This window comes from Geospiza fortis, unplaced genomic scaffold (assembly GCF_000277835.1).
Source record: "Geospiza fortis unplaced genomic scaffold, GeoFor_1.0 scaffold298, whole genome shotgun sequence".
NCBI lineage: Eukaryota > Metazoa > Chordata > Aves > Passeriformes > Thraupidae > Geospiza > Geospiza fortis.
In genome coordinates, this window is record NW_005054506.1 from 625,523 (window position 1) to 639,256 (window position 13,734).

General features: G+C 52.8%; 2 protein-coding genes across 2 annotated transcripts in view; one reads left to right on the forward strand and one right to left on the reverse strand.

Moving 5' to 3' along the window:
- JAKMIP3 (Janus kinase and microtubule interacting protein 3) overlaps positions 1-8,559 on the reverse strand; it is a 47,621-nt gene extending 39,062 nt beyond the window's left edge. The window contains exon 1 of the mRNA XM_031063463.1: positions 8,440-8,559. The gene's annotated coding sequence lies outside the window, so the exon portion shown is untranslated. The remainder of the gene's footprint in view (positions 1-8,439) is intronic.
- Positions 7,906-13,734, forward strand: part of BNIP3 (BCL2 interacting protein 3) — a 13,332-nt gene continuing 7,503 nt past the window's right edge. Inside the window, exon 1 of the mRNA XM_014310272.2 lies at positions 7,906-8,037. Within this exon, the coding sequence (XP_014165747.2) occupies positions 7,906-8,037 (132 nt within the window). The remainder of the gene's footprint in view (positions 8,038-13,734) is intronic.

Consider the following 13,734-nt stretch of genomic DNA (forward strand, 5'->3'; position numbering starts at 1 on the left):
CCAGGCAGGGCAAGGGCTCCTCACCCCAAGCACAGCCCTGGGCCAGAGCCACCACGTCCCCGGGCTCTGCACTGCCCACAGCAGGGAGGGACAGCCCGGGGCGCCCCTGAGCGGGGTCTCAGGGGAGCTGGGAAGGGCTGGGATCCCTGTCTGCCCCAGGCTGAGCCCGCCTGGTGGGCAGGAGCTGGGCACGACCCACCTGGGTGACCTGTGGCAGCCGCTGGGACACGAGCCCCGCCAGCCCGGCAGCAGCAGCTGGCCCACCCCATAAACCCCAGCCCCTGCCGGGCTATCCCAGCCCCGGCACCTCCCCACAGCTGGGCAGGGTCTGCAGGAGGGACACGGCTGCAGGCCCCAGCCCGGGTCAGACACACGGACACTGCCCTGTCCCTGCTCAGCCCTGCCCTGCCCCTGGCATCTGGGACCAGGGAAATGCTCAGCCTGCTCCTGTGCAGAGGAGAGCTGCAAGTTACTTCCAGAATGATCCAATTCCAACCAGAACTGCTCCAGAGTCCAGCCTGTGACAAATTAGCAAACATGTCTTTAATTACAGAAAGCTTTTCCCTTCGATTTTTTAATTAGAAGCAAGAATGCAGATGCCATTCACATAAAAGGACTGTCTTGTTTTCCTTCCTGTGCTGGCACCACCAAATCCCAAACACATCCTGCAAATTTCCATGGATTTAACAAAGTCCTCGAGGTTACAAAGCTTCTGACCACCAGGGTTTGAGATACAGGGGGCTCCAGCAGCAGCCAAAGGTTGGTGCAGAAGAGACACAGAAGACATACACATAGAAGAGATACAGAGAGAATTCTGACGTCTCTGCAGACATAAATCTGTTCAAAACACTAAAATATTAGTGACCATCAGGTACAGATTTCAGGTGTGAACCAGTGAACAGCATCTTCTTTAAAAAAGAGAAATACAAGGTGCAGTTGAGAGTTTCAGAATGGATTCAATGAGTGAATGAGTAAGAAAGCAGAAGAATGAAATTTTCATGCAGGAGACATGAGGTGAACACTTCAATAAAAAAATAATAAAACCAGAAAAGAAAAAATCAATATTATCCTGAAGCACAAGAGAATCCCAATTCAAAAGAGCCTCCAAAGCCCCAGGAGAGCAGGGCTGGCTGTGCTCCTGCTGCCAGAGCTGCTGCTCACAGCAGCTCCCTGCACTGGCCTGGCTTCAAAGGGAAGGGGGCACCAGCCCCGACCCCCCAGGCCAGAATCCAGCACACTGCCCCTAATTACACACCTGTAATTACTGCCCCTAATTACACACCAGCACCTGGGAGGGGGAGGCAGACCCCAGAAAGGCTGCAGCCTCTCCATCTCAAGCTCAGCCATTTCTTTCAGCAGTCTGACCCTTGTGTTTGTTATATCCCTAAAATCCCACGTTGGTTTGGGTTGAAAAGGAACTCAAAGCTCCTCTCACTCCACCCTCCCATGGCAGGGACACCTCCACCAGCCCAGGCAGAATGTCCAACCTGCCCTTGGACACTTCCAACCTGTGCCATGGGCTGGGAACCTTCCAGCAGAGTAGGAAATAAACCAGAGAGAATGGAAGTGAAATGCCCTGTTTGGAGCTGATCAGGACTTCCAGTGCCCAGAGTCTGCCCTGCCCTGCTCCCCTTAGTGCAGGGTATAAACCAGAGGGATGGAAGTGAAATGCCCTTTAGGAGCTGATCAGAGGCTTTCAGTGCCCAGTTTCCCTGCCCTGCTCCCCTTAGTGCAGGGTATAAACCAGAGAGATGGAAGTGAAATGCCCTGTTTGGAGCTGATAAGGGCCTTCAGTGCCCAGAGTCTGCCCTGCCCTGCTCCCCTTAGTGCAGGATATAAACCAGAGGGATGGAAGTGAAATGCCCTGTTTGGAGCTGATAAGGGCCTTCAGTGCCCAGTTTCCCTGCCCTGCTCCCCTCAGTGCAGGCAAGGGCTGTCCCCAGCAGCCCCAGTGGGATCCCAGAGCCCAGCCTGGCCCTGCACAGTGACATGTCCCTCTCCTCACTGCATCACTGAAAACACGACTCTCTTTGCTGGCAAACAGGCTGGTACCACGCAGGTTTTGCAAACAAACCCATGCTCAGGAGCAGCTCCCCCAGGCCCGGCTGGAGCTGCTGCCGTTGCCATGGAGGCCAAACCTGCTGCTCTTCTGCCTGTTCCCTCCCTGTGAAAAAAGGGCAATGACTGCTGCAGAGCAGGGACCGAGCTTGCCAGCGAGCCCACAGGCTGCAGCACGGGGCACTGTGTGACACACAGCACCACAGAGTTCTTTAGCCTGGAAAAGCCCATGGAGTCCCAGCTGTGCCCGGTGCCCACCTTGTCCCAGCCCACAGTGTCACCTCCGGAGTTCCTGGGACACCCCCAGGGATGGGGACCCCATTACCCCACAGAGCTGCTGGGGCGAACTTTGCTGCCTGGAGCATTTTTTGGTGATGGGTTTATTTCTCAATCCTTTTAGTCAAAACAAGAAGATGAGAAATTGAGATGCTGTCAAAAATGAAACTGAAATGTTTTAGAATGGCATTTGAATTTTTAGAAGCACTTATGTTTAATTAAAATCAAGAATTTTAAAGCCCTATTTTGTAACTGGAGCCCCTCTGGAGCCAGCCTGGGACACCTGGGGGTGCTCACCTGGAGAGGAGCAGCTCCAGGGAGAGCTCAAAGCCCCTGCAGGGCCTGAAGGGGCTCCAGGAGAGCTGCAGAGGGACTGGGGACAAGGATGGAGGGACAGCACACAGGGAATGGCTCCCAGTGCCAGAGGGCAGGGCTGGATGGGAGATTGGGAACTGGGAATTGTTCCCTGGCAGGGTGGGCAGCCCTGGCACAGGTGCCCAGAGCAGCTGGGGCTGCCCCTGGATCCCTGGCAGTGCCCAAGGCCAGGCTGGACACTGGGGCTGGGAGCACCTGGGACAGTGGGAGGTGTCCCTGCCATGGCAGGGGTGGCACTGGGGGGGGGTTTGAGTCAACTTTGAGGGAAGCTCCTTACTCAGCCAGGAAGGAGGATGGGGTTTTTCTGCTGTTGCCAAAGAGAAGGGAGCTATAAATGTTGTTCTTTCTCCTTTATCATCTCTGATGACTTAGCATCAAATGCTAAAAATAATTTTTATGCTTCATCTTCAAAGTCGATGTGTTGCAGTTTTTTAAAAAAAACCAAAACAAATCCTATATCCCAGCGAGAATATTACCAATATTTCAGGATCCAAATGAGACTTTCTGAAGAGGTGCTGCAGGGCTGCCAAATGTGACATTTCACACAGAGCTTTTCTCTCTGAGCACTCTCCCAGCCCTCTGCTCACGAGGAGACAACAACTGAGCCAGTGGCACGTTTCTGAGGGCAGGCTGGCTTCCAGGGCTCACTGCACTGAGGCGGGGGTGGGAGTCAGGGACCTGGGCCTGGGGGGCTGCAGAGCAAATGACACAGGCTCTGATCCCCGGGGGAAAGCTTGGCCCAGCCAGGTTTGCACTCCACATTTCTGATGCTCCATGCACTTTATTGTCAGCAGTGGGCAGGACACGAGGCAGACCCAGCACTGGGCTTGGGCATGGGAACACAACAGCAACGAAATAACAGCTGGGTAAGGAATGACTCCTACCGGGCTGCATGGCTGATGGACTCAATTTAGATGTAACAAAGCTGATCTGGGTGAGAAAGAACATGAAAAAACATCTCAGAAAATTTTACTCTCTGTGAGTCAAGGCAGCTTGGAATTCAGAACTCCAGCGAAAGTGGAAGGCCCTAAGCTGGCACGCATGTCACTTTAAATAGATGAGTGTCATTAATATGAAATAAGCAGCCAAGAAATAACATCCCTGGAGCCACAAGTACAGCACCCCTCAGGGAGAGCACCCCGGTCACAGCCAGGGCTCATCAGGGACTGGACCACCCAGAGCCTCGGAGTGCTGGGGTACAGCAGCACCTCCAAACTCCATCCCAAAGCTGCAGGCTTGTTTCAACAAGCCCTTGGGTCCTTGCTGCCTGCCCTTCACTCCCAGTCTGGGGATGTGTCACTGTCATAGTTTCTGAAAAACCCCTTTGCCAGCATTTCTTCTCCTGGGAAGCTTCAGCTTCTCCACGTTTTGCTCCTCTAGAATGTGATTGGAAGAACTGCTTACCCAGCATGTGAATTGTTTTTAATTAATGACCAATCACAGCCAGCTGTGTCGGGTTCTCTGTGTCTGTCGCAAGTTTTTATTTTCATTCTTATCTAGCCTTGTGATGTGTCCTTTCTCTTCCTTCAGTGTAGATATGATAGGATATGATATGATATGATATGATATGATATGATATGATATGATATGATAATATAATATAACGTAATATAATATAATATAATATAATATATCAACCTTCTGAGAACTTGGAGTCAATTGTCATCTCTCACTTGGTCCTGGAGACCCTCACCACACCACCACAAGAATCAATAAGCACAGGGCCGTGTGAGTACATCCCTGCCTGTGCAGACATCCCTGCCTGGAGCTACGTCTGCTCGCTGCCACTCCCCGACACCCTGTGCTGACTGACAGGGAACACAAGCAGGAAAGGAAACGTCCCTGCCTGGGTAATGCTCCTCAGTCTCAAATTCAGTTGCTGACTGGCTTATTTTTAAACAACAGTAGCGGTGTTTTCAGCAGGCCATTAATTTCTCTTTGGTCTCACATGTTTATGCAGAACACCGAGCTAACCAACAACTTGTTCCCCTCATGGAACTGTTACTGCTCCTACAGTAAAGCACCCATCCCACTCCCCCAGACTCCCAAAACACCAAAAACAGCTTTGAGAGGAAAGACCATGTTTATACATGTCTGCTCCTGCTGCTGATGCTAACTCTGACACCAGCCTTGGTGACTCTCCCCATCCCCGTGCCCCTGCTTTTCCTGTCTCAGCATCCATTCCCACCTCTCACATCCTGCAGCACAACTCCAGGAAGGCTTTAAGCATTCCTGGCTTTGCATTCCTCTTCATATCCATGACATATCCTATTTGCTGCATCCCTTGCTTCTCCACTATGTTTTTTACTCGATTTGTGGTTGTAAAACCTCATCAGGCCAAAACCATGTCAGTCCTAGGACACACACTGATATTTTAGTTAGAGGGAAATTAAAAAAAAAAAAATCCTGACCAAAGAAAGCAAAAAATGGCCTTTGTCTAGGAAGTGCTGCCTGGCAGAGCTCCCTGAGGCTGGAAGCAGGTCAGGCTGCTGGGCCTGCTGGGTGACTGACAGGTAACCAGGGGCACCCAGCAAGCAGCAGCCCCTTTAACTCCTGCTGCACCTGAGCGCGTCCTAAGGGAACAAAACCTGATGGGATTCCCTTCCCCTGCCCAGGAAGCGGCTGCGGGCCGGGCCAGCCGAGCTGGAGCCACCAACAGGCACAGCACAGCCAGGAGCATCAGCTGAGGGGACACAAAGGCACTTTCTGCAGCTTGAAGTGACCTTTTAAAGAGTCCCTGATGGCACAGTGACCACAGCAGCCGTGCAAGAGCTCCAGCCCCAGGATCCCTGCTGGATTTGAGGACAGCCAGGGCTCCACACCCTGCTGCTGGCTGTGGGTTTGAGCACACCCATTCATCCTCCAGACATTCTCCCAAGCCTTTCCCAGCTGCCTCTCCTCAGGCAGTGCCCCTGCTCCACAGATGGAATCCATCGAACCCTCATCTGGATTCCACACCAGCAGTGAATAACCAATCCTGATCACGTGTGCCTGCAAGGAGCTGCGGGTCTGCACAGGAATGAGGGGATTCTCAAAAATCTGCCGCCATGTCATTCTCCATTGGAGTCACTTCTGCAGGATTCTGTTCAGCTCTGAGACCTTCGGGGGTTTGTTTGGGCATGGCACGTTTGCCTGTGGTTGCAAAGGAAAACCAGGAATTAGCTTTCCAGGTGAAGTGACTGCTAGAAATGGATCGGCACTTTGCCACTACAGCAGCCAGCACTCAGTGCTCTGGGAGAAGGAAGCTCTCTTCTCCTCTGCATGCAGGCACCTTCTCCTGGCCCACTGTGGGCAAACAAAGACAGGATCCCATGAGTGATTTCGTTTGGATTGCTGAAATATTGGCTACAATTTGTCTGCTTTTACCATAAAATATACTCATATAAATGTTGTTATGTGTCTTAAAATTCAGTGCTGTTAGAGTGGTTGGATGGGTTCAAATCCTACATCCCAGTCAACCAGCATGTGTAAAATTTTTAGGACTTGCTTTTGAAATTATTTTTACATTTAAGCCAAGCCTCTGTTCCTGATCATACATGAAGAGCTGCAGCACAGAAGGTGACAAGCTGAGAACACATGTTTGAGGGGAAAATGTTAAAGGTCATTATTTAAAGGCCTTCACTTGTTAACATGCATTTGCTGATGCTACTTTGAATTCAAGCCATCTGCAATAAAAAGTTATATTTTAGAGATGCATTTTAAGGGAAAAAAAAGCAAAGTTTTACTCTTCATGTAAACTGACAGTGCACTGGGAAACTTGGTGAAACTTCACCACGTGGGAGGTGTTGACAACTGAGCATATACCAAGGGAGGGATTTACAGGCACACAGTTCCACAAATACATCCCAGACTGGTATTTGTCAAGACAACCCATGAGCCTTCAGCACATTCTTTAAAGCCTATTCAAGTGAGGTGTTATTTTCTCCATCGGGGCTCTGGTGACAAATGCACTTTCCTGTGGCCTCGCACTGGTCCCACTGTCCTCTTAATCACCACTGCAAACACCACAATTCCTGCCAGTCTGGCATTTGCAGGTGAGGAACAATGGGTTATGGGTCAGGAAGCTGCCAAGAGCCAACACAAACCAGGCAGAAATCCCACTGCAAAGTAAAGTAATCTGTCCTGAGAAACTTTCAGTTTTGAGCATGTATTAAGCACCCAGTGAGCCCCTACACCGAGAGAGGAGCCCAGGTGCAGAGGGCTGGCAGGTTAAGGATGCTGCATGTCCAGAGAGAGAGCCCAGGCTGGCAGATGTGAGTCTTTCTTGCCAGGAAATTATTATTTTGTTCTATGCACATTTCTCTGGCTGTATCACAATGTGTGAAATAACAGGCAAAAGTCAACGGGACTCCAATGTGTTTTCTAATCTCTGTCTCCATTTTTAGCAGTGTCAGTAGGGGCATCCCATGAACTGAAAGGAAAAGGAATCTGGACGAGATAAATCACATTTAAAATGACTGAGAGAGCAGGCAGCTGGGAAGAAAAATAAAAGAACTTTCTTTTTTTAAGTTAAATAGCACAGAAGAGAATCAGAAGCCCAGACTGGGTTGGGTTGTGAGGGACCTTAAAGCTCATCCCATTCCACCCCTACCATGGACAGGGACACCAATGTCACATTGTGCCAGGTGCTCCAGGGCCCATCCAGCCTGGCCTCGGGCACTGCCAAGGGTGGGGAGCCTGCTCTCCTATGGACAGGATTGCCATGGGAAGGAGTTCAGATGCTGCCAGGGATGGGAGCCTGCTCTCCTCTGAGGACAGGATTGCCATGGAAGCAGTTCTGAGACACGCCGTGCACAGAGTTCAGCTAACAGGAAATGCCCGAATCAGCTCCTGGGCGAGCACAAACGCAGATTATTGTCACAGCAATTCATCAGGGCATGTATTACCCCAAACACCAACACCTACAGCTGCAGAGGAGGCTCAGCAGCAATCTCTGAGCCTGGCATTTCAACTGCATCACACAGGCAGAGGCTCCATAAAATGCTGAGGAGCAGACGGAGCAGGAAGGTGCAGCTGGGCCCCAGTGCCAGGCAGAGCCATCCCCTCCTGGCACCGAGAGCACAGCTTTGCACATCAGAGCCATGGTTATCACACACAGCTTTGCACATCAGAGCCATGGTTATCACACACAGCTTTGCACATCAGAGCCACGGGATCACCACCCCGGCGGGAGAACGGGAAATAGCCTCAGACACAATGCCGAACAGCACACCTGAAAATGGAGCCTGCGAAGCCTTCAGGCAGCAGATGGGTCATGTGCAGCAAGTCTGTCTATCTGTCTGTCTGTCTATCACACTTTATGTCCCTATTAATAGATACGTTACACAGGTAAGCACTGGTTAATAAGCACAGGCAGGCACTAATTAAGGAACATAGTTAGGCACTCATTAGCAAGCACAGGTAGATGCTAATTAAGGAGCACAGGTAGGCAGAAACCTCAGTAGCTGCACACCGAGGGAGTCCCTGCCTGCAGTGCACTCCAGATAAAACCTGTAGGCTGCTCGAGCAGACACATTTAAAGAGATTTTTATGATTCACACTGCAAAAGGCTAAAAAAAAATAACCCATCCCTGCTGCAGATGCTTCTGTTTTCCCTCTCTGTCCTCTAAACAGTGGGATCAGATGAAGAGCGATGCATCGATTGGTCCAGGGAAGCACCGAGAGGACAGAGAAGGAAAATAAAACAAAAAATGCTAAAAATCCCGCAAGCGTAGAATAAAATGTGCTCACCAGGTAGCCCGGGCGCGGATGCGAGCAGTCGGAGGAGCTAAGGACAGGTTTCCCCGGCAGGCTGCGGGATGAGCTCAGCGCCGGCCGCCCCAGCCATTGCGGAGTCACTGCAGCTCCGGCAGCACGTCAGCAGCGCTGCTGCTCCAGAGCCCTCCCATCCCGAGATCAGCTCCAGAGCCCTCCCATCCCTGGCCGAGATCAGCTCCAGAGCCCTCCCATCCCTGCCTGCGAGATCAGCTCCAGAGCCCTCCCATCCCGAGATCAGCAGCGCTGCTGCTCCAGAGCCCTCCCATCCCGAGATCAGCAGCGCTGCTGCTCCAGAGCCCTCCCATCCCGAGATCAGCAGCGCTGCTGCTCCAGAGCCCTCCCATCCCGAGATCAGCAGCGCTGCTGCTCCAGAGCCCTCCCATCCCGAGATCAGCAGCGCTGCTGCTCCAGAGCCCTCCCATCCCGAGATCAGCAGCGCTGCTGCTCCAGAGCCCTCCCATGCTCTCCTCGCCGCCGCCGCCCCCAGCCATTGCGGAGTCACTGCAGCTCCGGCAGCACGTCAGCAGCGCTGCTGCTCCAGAGCCCTCCCATCCCGAGATCAGCTCCAGAGCCCTCCCATCCCTGGCCGAGATCAGCTCCAGAGCCCTCCCATCCCTGCCTGCGAGATCAGCTCCAGAGCCCTCCCATCCCTGCCCATCCCGAGATCAGCTCCAGAGCCCTCCCATCCCGAGATCAGCTCCAGAGCTCTCCCATCCCGAGATCAGCACGGCTCCGGCTCCAGAGCCCTCTGTTCCCTCCGTTCCCCCTGTTCCATGCCTGTCCCTTCCCAGCCAGCCGAGGCTGCTGTCCCAAACGCGCTCAGTCCCGCTCTCCGGCCAGGATCGGCGTCCCCAGCTCCAGGAGGAAGCCAGGGCTCTGCATCCAGCACAACTGGAGCTGCACGGAACTGCTCCTTCTGCCTTGCTGAAAAGGGCAGGGGGGATTGAAGGATTTAAAAACAGCTACCAGGCTTTGCACTTGCTCCTATCAATAGAGATGGGATCAAGTTCTAGACTCATGGAATCACGGGCTCTACTGCGTTGGAATGGACCTTAAATCCCACCCAGTGCCACCCCAGCCATGGCAGGGACACCTCCCACTGTCCCAGGTGCTCCCAGCCCCAGTGTCCAGCCTGGCCTTGGGCACTGCCAGGGATCCAGGGGCAGCCCCAGCTGCTCTGGGCACCTGTGCCAGGGCTGCCCACCCTGCCAGGGAACAATTCCCAATTCCCAATCTCCCATCCAGCCCTGCCCTCTGGCACTGGGAGCCATTCCCTGTGTGCTGTCCCTCCATCCTTGTCCCCAGTCCCTCTGCAGCTCTCCTGGAGCCCCTTCAGGCCCTGCCAGGGGCTCTGAGCTCTCCCTGGAGCTGCTCCTGTCCAGGTGAGCCCCCCCAGGTGTCCCAGGCTGGCTCCAGAGCAGAGGACTCTGGACTCACTCCTGCAGGTCCACGTTCCATGGAAGCCCATCCCTGTGGGAGTGCAGGGGAGGCACAGGGGTGTATCCCTACAGGAATGGCATTCCTGGGTGCCAGTGTGCTCTGCAGTGAGCTGGCAGTGCTGGAGGGTGGAAAAGGCAGGCGTTGTTGCAAGGTTTGATCTGAGGACTAAAACACACAGATATACAGCAGCTCTGGAACCCCCAGTGTGCTGTATCCCACTGCTCCTCACACCTGAGGAAATATCCATTGTCAGTAGTCACTCACTGAAAATTCCCCTTTCCATCAGAAACCAATCACAAATACGCCTAAAAGAAATGCACTTGGGTACAAGATTCTTCTAACAGCCCCACACCACCAAGTTCTCTACAAACAAATAGGATATAGGGCATGTTTGTTTGATTTTGTGTTTTCCTGACATGAGAAATTGTGAAGACTGGGAACTGTTCCCAGTGCATGTCCATGAACTGCTGACAGGAACAACAGAGTGATCTGAGTGCAGGGCTGGGAAGCAGAAACCTACCCTGGAACACAGGTTCAGTTTTAGAAAGGAGGGTCTGCGGGTTTCCCCCCCTTTAACAACAGCTGTGTATCTGGAACTTTGCACAGAAAATCTTCATTTTCCCTCCATCCAAAGCTCACAACTGTGCAGGACACCAAACACGTGACTGCTGACCAGGTTCCTCAGAAACTCGTTCCCATTTTTGTGGATCCCAGCGCTGTGTTCCCCGCCTGTTCCCTGCTCGGCGGTTCAATTATCCTTTGCCAAAGGGACATGTAGTGGCACTTGGAGACAACAGGACTGGCTGTGGCTCTGGGAGCTGTGACAACAACGGCTCTGGGACAAATGAAACTGGTTTCTATTTTTAGAGCTGAATTGCAACACTTTGTGGGAGTTTGTAAGCAAAACAAGTCACGTCGCAGGCAGTGTTGTAAGTGACCTGCACAAGAGCCCAGCAGTGGCTTGCATCACTCAAAGAAAGAGGGTTTGTTTTTCAGCCAGCAAGCGCTCAGGAGAAGCATTCCTCTGGCAACTTCCATGGGCTGAGCTGCGCACAAATGGGAATGGGCTTTAAAAACATGAAGTTAGGAAGTAAAGAAGAGCTGAAAGAATTTTCATGCTCTGCTTTTCTGATTCACACTGGAAGTGGTCACTTTCTTCCATTGTGAGACTGAGAAGCAAACCAGCAGCGCTCTGGGTTTGGTTTAAGGCCTGGTTTGTGCCCTGTCCAGCCGAGCCAGCACAGGTTCTGAGCTGCCTGTGACCCCGAGCTCAGGTCAGGCAGGATCAGTGCCCCTGTGCAGCCACCACAGAACGGCACAGAGCGTGGGGGACTGCTGAGGAGTGTGACAATGGCTAGGGCACAGCACAGGGGTGTGGGTATTGCTGAGGAGTGTGACAATGGCCCAGGACACAGCACAGAGAGTGTGGGGACTGCTGAGGAGTGTGACAGACATGGCCCAGGACGGCACAGCCCTGCCACGGCAGCGGCCACACCACACAAGGCTTTTTATTAACTCTCCAAATGGAATAAAATCAGAGAATCAGCAAATCTCACAAGGGTTTGGGCTGCAGGGGACCTTAAGGCTCATGGTGTTCCACCCGTGGTGGGCAGGGACACCTTGCACTGTCCCACATCAGCAGCCTGGGCGAGCAGAAGCGGAGTGGAAAGGATCCAAGAGCAGCTGGGTGGTTAATGATGAACCTGGTTCCAAGAAATGCTCAGCATGAAACACACACACGGCTGGATTTCCAGAGGCAGCCAGGGAGGTTAATGACCAACCCTCGGTGGGATGCAGACAGGGAGTGCTCAGATTCCAGCGGGGTTTGAGCCCGTGTCTGCACAGGCCAGCGACAGTCACGGAATCACTGAATCATTTGGGCTGGCAAAGCCCTCCCAGCCCTGGAGTGCCAGCTGTGCCCATCCCCACCGTGGCCCCAGCCCAGAGCTCCGGGTGCCACCTCCAGGTGCCACCTGCAGGGATGGGCACTGCAACCCTCCCTGGGCAGTGCCTGAGCCCCCTTTCCATGGGGAAATTCCTGCTGTGCCCACCCTGAGCTGCCCTGGCCCAGCCTGAGGCCGTTCCCTCTGCTCCTGTCCCTGTTCCCTGGAGCACAGCCCGACCCCCCGGCTGTGCCCTCCTGGCAGGAAGTTGTAGGCACGTTTTCCCAAATCAGTCCTGAAATTCCCACTGTCTCACATTGTACTGCTAGGAAGTGGTGGATTACTTTGATTTTTATTAGTAAGAGACCAAAGAAATGTCAGCGAACATTATCCATTTCTAAACTAATGCAAGTTTGTCACGGTTTTGGGATTACAAACAACTTCTGTGCAATGTCTGAAATACCTGTCCCTCACAGCTGGGCTGAGCCCTCATGTCAGGCTGAAAACCAAACACAAAGTTGAAGCTGTATGAGCAGAAATTGTGACTCCAAATCATCGCCTTTGTTATTCTGTGGAGGAGATGGTCACTGTTTCTGGCTTAAAGGGAATTAATCAATACATGATTGGTCTGTGACATGCAAATAAATAAGATTAGAGCGAGTCCCAGCTGTGCAGAGGATCGCAGTGCAACAAATCAATAACCTTTCAAAGACTTCATCCAACAACAGGAAAATTCACAATTTTTCTTGATGACAGCTCAGTGTGTTTCTGCCAACAACCCAAAAGTTTCTGCCATCAAATTATACATGAAAATAAAAGCATTCACCCAATGGCCAATGAAAGAGCAGCTGTGTCTGCCCCTGGATCCCTGGCAGTGCCCAAGGTCAGGTTGGACACTGGGGCTGGGCGCACCTGGGGCAGTGGGAGGTGTCCCTGCCATGGCAGGGGTGGCACTGGGTGGGATTTGGGGTCCCTTCCAACCCAAACCTTCTGAGCTTCTGTGATTCTGTGATCCCCACATCCCTCCTGAGGCAGGCAAGCCCTTGCTGTGTGCCCGCAGTGCTGTGCCCCCTGTTCCTCACAGCCGAGGCAGGGCTGGCTGCAGGAGAGGGGCAGGTCCTGGAAGCAGAACCTGCAGACCCTCCTCCCGGAGGAACAGCTGCCGTGCCCGGTGCCCCGTGCCCGGGGAGGGAGGCTGCCATGCCCAGCGCCCCGTGTCCGTGCCCGGTGCCCGAGGCTGCCGGCAGCAGCAGGGAGCAGCAGAGCTCTGCGGCAGGAGCGGGAGCGGCTCCGAGCGCAGGCACCGGGAAGCCGGCCCTCGTTACCCGGTTAAACCCGGCCTTTGCTCCTGCCACGGACGGCTCTTCCTTACCAGAGCAGAACCGGCTCCATTGCCCCTCTTTATCCACCGGCTACACAGAGTGCCATCTCCCACCCGTAACACCCCGGCCGCGTCCTTCTGGGAAGGTTATAAGGCAATATTCACAACTCACACACAATTTACTCATGTATTTCACTTGGGCTTTGTGGCGCGTCTGCAGAAAGGCACAGTGAAAACGATGAGGAGATAAGGCAAAAAAGCCTGCATGCTTTAACTGAGTTAATACTTTGGCTAAATAAATCACGTTTTATGCATTTGTCTTTACAACGTCCCAGCAGTAAATCAGTATCTGCTTTCAAACAACAACACGAGTTAAGTGGTTCCCGCTGTCGAGAGCCCTGATGGCATCGCGTCAATTAAAGACCAAAAGGAGAAGACTTTATTTATTATCTATTATTTATTTATTTGTTATTATTTATTAATTTTCTTGGGATTGTTCTGTGCTGGGCTAAGAGTCGGACTGGATGACGCTTGTGGGTCCCTTCTAACCCAACCACTCTGCGATTATTACCCATTTTATGGCCATGTATCATTCGCCGTCGGGGCTGGCTTATCGGCCGCAAG